Source organism: Salmo trutta, chromosome 3 (assembly GCF_901001165.1).
Source record: "Salmo trutta chromosome 3, fSalTru1.1, whole genome shotgun sequence".
In the NCBI taxonomy this organism is placed as follows: domain Eukaryota; kingdom Metazoa; phylum Chordata; class Actinopteri; order Salmoniformes; family Salmonidae; genus Salmo; species Salmo trutta.
This window is the reverse complement of record NC_042959.1, coordinates 48,967,063-48,979,426: the sequence shown is the minus strand read 5'-3', so window position 1 is coordinate 48,979,426 and position 12,364 is coordinate 48,967,063. Positions and strand designations below refer to the sequence as shown.

The window sequence follows — 12,364 nt, the reverse complement described above, 5'->3', positions numbered from 1 at the left end:
CAGAGCTCGTGTATTTTCTGTATACCAGGGAGCTAGTTTCTTATGACAGATGTTTTTAATTTTTAGGGGTGCAACTGCATCTAGGGTATTGCGCAAGGTTGAATTGAGTTCCTCGGTTAGGTGGTTAACTGATTCTTGTCCTCTGACGTCCTTGGGTAGGCAGAGGGAGTCTGGAAGGGCATCAAGGAGTCTTTGGGTTGTCTGAGAATTTATAGCACGACTTTTAATCTTCCTTGGTTGGGGTCTGAGCAGATTATTTGTTGCAATTGTAAACGCAATAAAATGGTGGTCCGATAATCCAGGATTATGAGGAAAAACATTAAGATCCACAACATTTATTCCATGGGACAAAACTAGGTCCAGAGTATGACTGTGGCAGTGAGTAGGTCCAGAAACATGTTGGACAAAACCCACTGAGTCGATGATGGCTCCGAAAGCCTTTTGGAGTGGGTCTGTGGGCTTTTCCATGTGAATGTTAAAGTCACCAAAAATTAGAATATTATCTGCTATGACTACAAGATCCGATAGGAATTCAGGGAACTCAGTAAGGAACACTGCATATGGCCCAGGAGGCCTGTAAACAGTAGCTATAAAAAGTGATTGAGTAGGCTGCATAGATTTCATGACTAGAAGCTCAAAAGACGAAAACGTCATTGTTTTTTTTTTTGTAAATTGAAATTTGCTATCGTAAATGTTAGCAACACCTCCGCCTTTGCCGGATGCACGGGGGGTTTGGTCACTAGTGTAACCAGGGGGTGAGGCCTCATTTAACACAGTAAATTCATCAGGCTTAAGCCATGTTTCAGTCAGGCCAATCACATCAAGATTATGATCAGTGATTAGTTCATTGACTATAACTGCCTTGGAAGTGAGGGATCTAACATTAAGTAACCCAATTTTGAGATGTGAAGTATCACAATCTCTTTCAATAATGGCAGGAATGGAGGAGGTCTTTATACTAGTAAGATTACTTAAGCGAACACCGCCATTTTTAATTTTGCCCAACCAAGATCGAGGCACAGACACGGTCTCAATGGGGAAAGCTGAGCTGACTACGCTAACTGTGCTAGTGGCAGACTCCACTAAGCTGGCAGGCTGGCTAACAGCCTAGACCCACTGAGAATGCTGTTCATTGACTACAGCTCAGCGTTCAACCCCATTGTGCCCATGAAGCTCATCACTAAGCTAAGGACCCTGGGACTAAACACCTCCCTCTGCAACTGGAACCTGGACTTCCTGACAGGCCGCCCCCAGGTGGTAAGGGTAGGCAACAACACGTCTGCCACGCTGATCCACAATACTGGGGCCCCTCAGGGGTGTGTACTTAGTCAGGCGGGGATGCAACCGATCAGGATGCTCTCGATGGTGCAGCTGTAGAACTTTTTGAGGATGTGGGGACACATGCCAAATCTTTTCAGTCTCCTGAGGGGGAAAAGGTTTTGTCGTGCTGTCTTCACGACTGTCTTGGTGTGTTTGGACCATAATAGATTGTTGGTGATGTGGACACCAAGGAACTTGAAACTGTCGACCCGCTCCACTACAGCCTTGTTGATGTTAATGGGGGCCTGTTCGGCCCGCCTTTTCCTGTAGTCCACGATCAGTTCTTTTGTCTTGCTCACATTGAGGGAGAGGTTGTTGTCCTGGCACCACACTGCCAGTTCTCTGACCTCCTCCCTATAGGCTGTCTCATCGTTGCCGGTGATCAGGCCTACCACTGTTGTGTCATCAGCAAACTTAATGATGGTGTTGGAGTTGTGTTTGGCCACGCAGTCGTGGGTGAACAGGTAGTACAGGAGGGGACTAAGTACACACCCCTGAGGGGCCCCAGTATTGTGGATCAGCGTGGCAGACGTGTTGTTGCCTACCCTTACCACCTGGGGGCGGCCTGTCAGGAAGTCCAGGTTCCAGTTGCAGAGGGAGGTGTTTAGTCCCAGGGTCCTTAGCTTAGTGATGAGCTTCATGGGCACAATGGGGTTGAACGCTGAGCTGTAGTCAATGAACAGCATTCTCACATAGGTGTTCCTTTTGTCCTGGTGGGAAAGGGCAGTGTGGAGTGCGATTGAGATTGAGTCACCTGTGGATCTGTTGGGGTGGTATGCGAATTGGAGTGGGTCTAGGGTGTCTGGGAGGATGCTGTTGATGTGAGCCATGACCAGCCTTTCAAAGCACTTCATGGGTACCGACGTGAGTGCTACCGGGTGGTATTCATTTAGACAGGTTACCTTTGCTTCCTTGGGCACAGGGACTATGGTGGTCTGCTTGAAACATGTACGTATTACAGACTCAGTCAGGGAGAGGTTGAAAATGTCAGTGAAGACACTTGCCAGTTGGTCCGTGCATGCTTTGAGTGCATGTCCTGCTAATCCATCTGGCCCGGCGACTTTGTGAATGTTGACCTGTTTAAAGGTCTTGCTCACATTGGCTACCGAGAGCGTTATCACACAATCATCCAGAACAGCTGGTGATCTCATGCATGCTTCAGTGTTGCTTGACTCGAAGAGAGCATAAAAGCCATTTAGCTCGTCTGGTAGGAATGTGTCACTGGGCAGCTCACGTCTGGGTTTCTCTTTGTAGTCCATAATAGTTTTCAAGCCCTGCCACATCCGACGAGCGTCAGAGCCGGTGTAGTAGGATTCAATCTTCATCCTGTATTGTCGCTTTACTTGTTTGATGGTTCGTCTGAGCGCATAACGGGATTTCTTATAGGCGTCCGGATTAGTGTCCCACTCCTTGAAAGCGGCAGCTCTATCCTTTAGCTCGATGCGAATGTTGCCTGTAATCCATGGCTTCTGGTTGGGATATGTACGTACGGTCACTGTGGGGACGACGTCGTCGATGCACTTATTGATGAAGCCGATGACTGAGGTGGTATACTCCTCAATGCCATTGGATGAATCTCGGAACATATTCCAGTCTGTGCTAGTAAAACAGTCCTGTAGCGTAGCATCCACGCCATCTGACCACTTCTGTACTGAGCGAGTCACCGGTACTTCCTGCTTTAGTTTTTGCTTGTAAGCAGGAATCAGGAGGATAAAATTATGGTCGGATTTGCCAAATGAGGGCGGGGGAGAGCTTTGTATGCATCTCTGTGTGTGGAGTAAAGGTGGTCTAGAGTTTCTCTCTCTTCTAGTTGCACATGTGACATGCTGGTAAAAAAGAGGTAAAACTGGTTTAAGTTTGTCTGCATTAAAGTCCCTGGCTGCTAAGAGTGCCGTTTCTGAGTGAGCATTTTCTTGTTTGCTTATGGCCTCATAGAGTTGGTTGAGTGCGCTCTTAGTGCCAGCATCGGTCTGTGGTGGTACATAGACGGCTATGAATAATATAGATGAGAACTCTCTTGGTAGATAGTGTGGGCTACAGCTTATCAGACGAGCAATACCTCGAGACTTCTTTAATATTAGACATTGCGCACAAGCTGTTATTGACAAAAAGACACACACCCCCCACCCCTCGTCTTACCAGACGTAGCTTCTATGTTCTGCCATTGCATTGAAAATCCCTCCAGCTCTATATTGTCTGTGTCGTCGTTCAGCCACAACTCTGTGAAACATAGGGCAGCCTGATCTGAGTCCTCTTTTCCTTCGTCTTTTCTTCACGCAAATGACGTGGATCTGGGCCTGTTCCCGGGAGAGTAGTATATCTTTCTCGTCGGACTCAGGAAAAAGCTTCTTCCAGTCCATGGTGAGTAATCCCAGATCTGATATCCAGAAGTTATTTTTGGTAAGAGATGGTAGCAGCAACATTATGTACAAAATAAGTTAAAAATAATCCAGATCTATGGCCTGTTTGGTTTTTAATATGACCCTGTAAAAATAACAGCAGTGAAATAAGCCTGCTGTACAGTGGCTGAGTTCAGGACTCTGGTCCTGTCCCCGCTGGCCCTGACCATTGCAGGGCCTTTTTTACATCAGGCCGACCCCGTCAGAAAAGTCCTCAAAAGGAGTTCCTTAGTGTGGTTCCAGATCTGTTTGTGCTGTCTTTCTAACTCCTATGGTCATTGGCGTGACAATGGCCATAGAAGTTGGCAAACAGCCCAAACAGATCTGGGACCAGGTTAGGAGTTTAACATTTTGGTCCCCCAACCAAGACCACAGTATTTTTCCAGTACAATTACTTTACGTTTCTATGAGGAGACCCAGCCTCTAAGACATATAGTGCAAGACATAACATTCTTCCTGTCTTTTCTCCCCGTCTCCCCCTCTGCTCCTCGAGAGCCAGCAACAGTGAGTGCACCCCTGGACCTGATTCCCACCCTCGCTCCCCGACCACAAATTCCTATAAAACGTAAATCATCCACAATTAACTGTTAAGTCTGCTGCTTAATTTCTCTGCTTGAGGTTGTGGTGTATATTACTGGATTACCTGTTAAATTATGGAGCCTCAGAGTGAGGTAGAGTGGGTGGTGGATGTTGTAAGTCTCCAAAATATGTCTGCAATCCTGAGGTAAAGACAGTTCATCTCAGGCTTCAGCTCAAGCAGCTGTGTGCTCTAGGCCTAGGGTTCTCTTATTGTCTTCTACTTATGCATAGCCTACATTTAATTTTTGGACAAGCAACCAATTGGATATTGCGTTTGGACAAGCAACCACCACTTCTTAGAAGTGGTCAAAAATACGTGGTCTTAGACATGGTCTAGAGATAGCTACTCTAGCCTATGGTGACCCATTATGGCTAACTCTCTTGGCAGATGCGGCAACACCCTTCAGAAATGAACATTTATTTTTTGTGACATTTTATTTGACACATACAGTACATGACAGTCACCTGGCTGAACTCATAACAGGTCATACCAGGTCGTATTCCGAACCGCATCCAAATCTGATTCTAAATTGAATCTAAAACTCTAAATCTAAATCAAAGGTCAAAATGTGTCCTGACATTACTGGATGCTGGTGGAAAATTGGCAGTCGTGTTATTTTTGCCATGACGGTTCCCAACCCGACACCACACACACACACAAACACGACAGGCTGGGTGCAGAACAGAGTCAGTCGCAAAGCAACACCCCTGGAGCAGTTTGAGGGATAATACCTCGCTCAAGGGCACAATGATTGTACAATAGGTGGTACCTGAGATAAATGCCAGCCTCCGATTGCCAACTCAATGCATATTTTCCCATCAGCACTGGTAATCCCCCGCAATCAGGAAATGTATCATAATCATATCTCTAAAGTCATAGGGCTTCAATTAAACTCTGTGCTTCTTTTCCAAAATTGAGACAGAGAGTTGTTCTGTGTTGGGGTATAATATGGATCTCAACATTTCTCAACATCTCTGGGAAGATCACTTTTTCCCTGTGTGAATAGAGCGGCTTCTATTCTCTAATTCGTTGTGCAGGACTGACAGGCTTCCACCTAGGTGTGTAAAATAAGAATGTATAATTAGGGGAGTGAGGTGTTGAGAGGTCCTGACAGTATCAGAGACACACTCTTCCAATTGTCTTGCCTTTGAACCGTGAAGACTGAGTGGTCTCACATGTCTTAGGAAACATGTGAAGAATCCTTGTTTATCAACACTCATCCTTTTAAGAAATGTGACACAATAGTTTTTTCCATAAGGTTTTGCAACCCATGATGCAGGTTGTAAAATATGAATAGGGTTTCTAATATGGTTTACATCACGTGTGTCTTCTTTATCCCATTAAATACAGTATACTGAATCTAACAGTAACATGCGCACTCTTGGTAAGGACCCTGCTTCAATGTCAAGACCATATCCACCCAGTTACTTTTCTAAATTACACTATCTTGTTTTCCATCTATGTACATTGACGATTTCGAGGCAGCACTCAAAACACTTTCTTTTAAAAGCTGCTATGAAGAATAATCCAAGCAGTGCTCAAAACTATTTCCTTGTTCCTTTTTTTTAATTATTATTTGAAAACCATAGATTTATTTGATCACATCCATCTTTTTCTTGACCAAGTCCTCAGTGAACTGGTACCGTTGGCACCCAGTTGGCACTCATGCCTAGTTATGTAAAACGTGTTTGGACTGAGTGCAGAACCATGTGAAACGGTGATCTGCCAGAGCTAGCCTAGGCACTTGTCTCCGTGTAGTCTAAATAAAATGTGACGATCAAAACCCACCAGTTCAGACCAGAACAATATCATGGTGTAGGGTGATGCATGTGTCAACATCATGTTCTACAGGCTCAGCACAGCTTGCTGATGAAACACTTGGATTAACCTCTCCTCTATTCCTGGGAGTGTATAAAAAAGTTTCTAGAAGTGCTGATCTAGGATCAGGTACTGCCATGTCCTTATAATGTTATTCATTATGATCTAAAATGCCAAACTAATCCTAGATCAGCAATCCTACTCAGAGACACGTTTTGCATACTGGCCCAAATCTCAGGTGAGTATTTCATTTCTACCCCAAGGACATACGGCTGTTGACATTTATATTGAGAACGCTCCCTCTTGTTGACTCATATAGACAAGATGAGACAAATGAAAAAAAGAGGGGAACAGAAGACAAATCTTACGAAACAGGAAGTGAGATCATTACCCATATTGGGGCAAAGTGCGCCAGATAGATCATGCCTGAGTTAAGAGAAAGAACAGCTGTGCAGTTTTGGGAAAATAAGAGAAAGTACTGATACTGGTCACACACACACATACACACATATAGGTTTCAGTTTAACACGTGTAAAAGTTATCAATAAACTTACAACAAGAAAAAACGTAATGAAAGAATGACCAAAGGATAAGAAAGCAATACCAATCCCAGAGGGCCTATTATGCACTTGTGGACAACATTGGATGAACTCTACGCAATGGCAATTCAAGTCCATAACACAAAACTATACAGTAGTAGGCTTACTGTCCATATTGTTGTGCAGGTTTGTTTGTCAATGTTGTGTATAAGCTAGGCCTACTTGTTGTCTGTTATCCCCACCTACCTGTTATGTGTGTCTAGCAAAATAATGATATCAGCTGTAGCCTAGATTGCAATCAAATCACCATTTCCATTAAGATATTTTTGGGAGAACTTGCATCTGTGTAAGGTGTGAACATACTTTGCTTGGGCTAATTGAGTGACTATCAGTGCCTGACATAACAATAGAAAAACTGCTGAGGCACAACCAAATGTATTAATTGCACCTTGTGTATTCTACTATTAGAAATGGCACCTTGTGTATTCTACTATTCTTACTCTCAACAGTAAATTGAGACCCCGACTTTTGGATGGGAATTCATCGCGGGCCTACAAAAGGTGGACTGGCAGTTTCCCATCCCTGGCCTACATGACCAAAGCACAGCACAGTCCGGAGGTTCGAAGTTAGAGGGAGGAGCTTTTTCTCCAATATCGGGGCGGAGTCTTGTGACTCACCATCAACTTCCTCATAGACAGTAGAGCCGGTGAACTGTGTCACACTTCAACATTGTACAGTTAGAGATCTGAGTAGACTGCAGTGAAAAAGGAACGGGACAAATTGTACAGTATAATAATCTGCCACTGGAGTAGCGAGCGGCAGAAATTCTCATCGTTTGAATGTCTGGTGATACAGCGCGAGAGGTGGGCTTCGATTGTCAAGTCGCAAAGGTGCATTCAACAGCAGATATAACGTCGGGTAAGCGCGATCACCCATTGCACCTACAATAGTGAACTGCAAACTTTTCGCCATCATATCTCCACTGTTCTTAGGTAGACCTACGTAAACTCTAGAGTCGGCCTACACACACGTTTATTATTCTTTGCACATGGATTTACTGATGAAAACCATTCTTTCTTTTTAATCATTCTATTGTGCCATTTTGAGTCCCATTCATTACGCATTTTAGCCTGATGTCAGTAATGTAGGCATAATATGCATGTATTGAAGTAAATACGTTTAATTTGAACTTTTCAGTTTTGAACTTTTCATTTGCAATGTGAGGCAGAAAATAAGTTAATCAGTGCTCCCGGATTCTGAATGAATGAATGAATGAATGAATGAATGAGAGATACAGCAATGCATATAAACCATGTCAGGAAAGGAAGAAAGGAACATCTGACAATTTAGAAATAGCCTACTTTGTAGCAGTTTTGTCCATATTATACTAATGAGACTAAGTGACCTGAGAATAACTGGAAATTGAGACTAAACTATCCTTATAAACTTCAGCTTTCTACTGGACAATGCAACAACGGGAGTTATAAAGTAATTCCATAACAGGATGTACGCTTTTGTTGTCTCACGTCAAGCATAAGAGCCTCAGAATGGGATCTTGTGCCTAATGATATGTCAATTTCCATATGACGTTTCTACTTTCCACATTTCTAAAGCAACAAATGGTCAATAGCTCCCACCTAAACCGCTCCAATTTATATCCTCATAAGTATAGTAGGAAAGGTGACCTCGTAGGCAATATCACTTCATTCGTGGATTTCTCCAAGTCTCAGTTGGTTGGAGAGATATTTAATATGTCTACACATTGTTATTATGTCTACTAACTCAGTATTTAACCATGTCTTCTATACAAGGGTATAGAAGTGCTCAGATAATTGGAGGTTCTGTAGACTTTGTCGTGTCCCTGAACATGCTCCAGTTGCACTGAGGGAATATGAACATTCTTGCCACTTAGCACCTTCAGTAATTACACACAGTGATAACTGGGACTGAAGACAGAGGGAGCCATGAGTGGAGAAGAGAGGGAACGATTGCAGGGAAAAGGGGACTATTCTTGTCACAGGGAGTGCTGGCCTGTCTAGTGCCCACAGATGGGTTGCATCCCAAATGGAACCCTATTCCCTACAGTGGAGGCTGCTGAGGGGAGGACGGCTCATAATAATGGGTGGAAAGGAGCAAATGGAATGACATCAAACACATGGAAACCATGTTTGATCCCATTCAACTGATTCTGTTCCAGCCGTTACCACAAGCCCGTCCTTCCCAATTAACGTGCCACCAACCTCCTCTGATTCCCTACAAAAAATGCAACACATAGGGCCCATATGGCTCTGGTCCAATGTAGTGTACTATGTAGGGAATAGGGTGCCATTTTAGACGGAGCCATGGAATACTTACCACCACTATTCCCTCTGTTTTTTCCTGGCTTTCGTGCTACATGTCGTACCCCAAGGCTGTCATCAGGACTGGCATGCCTGGGGCATCCTGGCACTGATGGAGGTAGCTAGCTGAGCAGTTCCCTCCTCATTGATTCAGTGGTCAGTCCCCAAGGCTGAGCAGTTCTTGGTTAGAACACTTCTGGAATCAGTATGGAATAAACAGGAAAACCTGGGAATTTTGCAACCCTAGTCATGTTGCTGTCTCATCTGTAACACGCGTGAAACGGCAACATTGGCCGAGAAAGGGAAGATGTGGTCACTGGAAGATAAATCATACCCTTAAAATAGCTGTGTCACCAGGCTTACTGTGAGTTCCAGACCGACTAAGTAAGGCGCCAGCGCAGTTGGTTCTCCCTTGCATGCTGCCTGCCTCCTGCTTCACCTGGGACAACTTTAGAGATCCCTGTTTTCCTACACTTAAAAGACTACAATAGCCACAAGGCTGTTGACAACCAAAGCAACCATTACTGCAGTTGTTTAGCACTTAACCCATTTCCTGTAGTTTGTTTCATGTAATCATTTTATTTAATTTCTACTTCAAGTGGCGCACACTTTGTTAATAACATGTATTAAATAATATTAAATAATGTCATTAAAATAAGTTGACTCACCCACATAAGTATATCTGGATGCACATGTATCAACTTTGAAATATGTTTTTCTTTGTTTGGCTAATGGCTAAGCTAATGTGGATTCTACCTAAGCGCAGACATGGCAGTGGTAATAGCCTGCAATTCACATCTCCCATGTAGATGGCAAAAATGTATTTAACTCTCAGTGCCTAGCCTCTTTCCCTCCAAACATTGTTCATTTAGCAGCATTGCTGCGTGAGCTAGGCGATGGAGACCAACTACAGCGCTGCTCAATTCACCGCCCTTTCACCGACTCAGGCAGTGACTCTTCTTCCGTCGGCGGCATCATTTAGGTTGGCCCCTAGGTATAGTTTTTTTTTTGGCTATGAACTGAGCGCGAACCGGCAGAGTTCCCACATTGGTTGTTGCGTCACCTCGCCTTAGCCGAAGAATGCACCCTTAACCTCTCTCACTAAGGTGTCAGAGGTCTGACAAACTACAGTCTTCTTTGAAGGAGCCTCTCTTCTGGGTGTGTTGGTACAATATAACAGATGCTCAAGCTAATTTATATATATACAAAAGTATGTGGACACCCCTTCAAATTAGTAGCTATTTCAGCCACACCTGTTGCTGACCGGTGTATAAAATCGAGCACACAGCCATGTAATCTCCATGTACAAACATTGGCAGTAGAATGGCCTTACTGAAGAGCTCATTGACTTTCAACGTGGTGCTGTCATAGGATGCCCCCTTTCCAACGAGTCAGTTTGTCAAATTTCTGCCCTGCTAGAGCTGCCCCGGTCAACATTTTAAGCGCTGTTATTGTGAAGTGAAAACGTCTAGGAGCAACAATGGCTCAGCCGCGAAGTGGTAGGCCACACAAGCTCACAGAATGGGACCACTGAGTGCTGAAGCACATTTGCAGCACTCACTACCAAGTGCCAAACTGCCTCTGGACGCAACGTCAGCACAAGAACTGTTAGTTGGGAGCTTCATGAAATGGGTTTCCATCGCCAAGCAGCCGCACACAAGCCTAAGATCGCAATGCCAAGCGTCTGCTAGAGTGGTGTAAAGCTCGCCGTCATTGGACTCTGGAGCTATGGAAACGTGTTCTCTGGAGTGATGAATCACGCTTCACCATCTGCCAGAAGAAAACTACCTTCCCGAATGTATAGTGCCAAATGTAAAGTTTGGTGAAGGAGGAATAATGGTCTGGGGCTGTTTTTCATGGTTCGGGCTTGGCCGCTTAGTTCCAATGAAGGGAAATCTTAATGCTACAGCATACAATGACATTCTAGACAATTCTGTGCTTCCAACTTTGTGGGAACAGTTTGGGGAAGGCCCTTTACTGGTTCAACATGACCATGCCTCAGTTCACAAAGCGAGGTCAATACAGAAATTGTTTGTCGAGATCAGTGTGGAAGAACTTGACTAGCCTGCAAATACAAATACTGGCCTGCACAGAGCCCTGACCTAAACCCCATCAAACACCTTTGGGATGAATTGGCATGCCGACTGCGAGCCAGGCCTAATCGCCCAACTTCAGTGCCCAACCTCACTAATGCTCTTGTGGCTGCAAGGAGGAAAGTCCATACAGCAATGTTTCAACATCTAGTGGAAAGCCTTCCCAGAAGAGTGGAGCCTATAATAGCAGCAAAAGAGGCATCAGCTCAATATTAATGCCCATGCTTGTTGAACATCTCATTCCAAAATCATGTGTCCACATACTTTTGGTATGTAGTGTATGTCTTTTATAAAAGATCTCATAGCTTATTTTCTTATTTAAAATAATTTATTGATTCATAAACAAGGATGGAAATAAGTGTCTTACCACTGTAAACCTTATGCAAAAACCTTCATTTAATAGATCAAATACAAAGCTTGTTTCATAAACACGGATAGAAATATCAGTAATCCTTGTCTTTGATCTATGCTAAATTACATTTGATTTATAAAATATGATTAGATGAGAATTAGATTTCTTTCGACATTGAACGCTCTTAATTTTTCTGTAGCATCACATTGTCACTTATGAAAGTCAAATATCATACCCCCAAGACATGCTAACCTCTCACATTACCAATAACAGGGGAGGTTAGCATGTCTACGGGCTATGATCTTTGACCCTCTCTAGGGTTCTATAAAATCAGTGTTGTGGAGAAGGCGGACAGATTCACAGAATCCAGACATTAAAACGGAATTCAACAATATTAAAACATTTATTGAACATAGGAAATCAACTAAATGCATTAATATGCCAAAGATTATCATAAGACATGAACAAAATGCATCAGTGATTCATATTTTCCCGTAAGCTTTCTGAAGAGGCAACGGCACATGAATCCACCTGTCTGAATTTGCACATTTGTCTACCACTTTGTGTAGCCGTTAACGATGATGCTAATGTAAGACAACCTCTTCTGGTAGATGGAAAGGTTCCCAAAAACCTTCTCAATTAAATGTTAACTACAAAGTAGCCTATGCCTACCTGGCAGAAGGATAACATGATTGTTTGTATCAATCCAGTGGCCATTTGCTTTGTAAAATCTGCAATCACATGAGCATTACAGAAACATTGCTAACCAAATGGTCTCAGGATGGTGCACAGTTAAATTTAAAGGGTAACTACACCCAAAAACGAAATTGTCTTAGATTTTTTCCAGACCTCAAAAGTGGTCTCCTGATGTGGTTTAAGCATTGTTGTGGACTTAGAACACCCAATTTTGTTGTTTTCTATTAC

The 12,364-nt window shown here is 43.6% G+C and overlaps 1 protein-coding gene across 1 annotated transcript in view; it reads left to right on the top strand.

Annotated features, from left to right (window-relative positions):
* Positions 1–7,349: 7,349 nt before the first annotated feature.
* LOC115176917 (four and a half LIM domains protein 3) overlaps positions 7,350–12,364 on the top strand; it is a 47,152-nt gene continuing 42,137 nt past the window's right edge. The window contains exon 1 of the mRNA XM_029737315.1: positions 7,350–7,574. Within this exon, the coding sequence (XP_029593175.1) occupies positions 7,496–7,574 (79 nt within the window). The 5' untranslated portion in view covers positions 7,350–7,495. The remainder of the gene's footprint in view (positions 7,575–12,364) is intronic.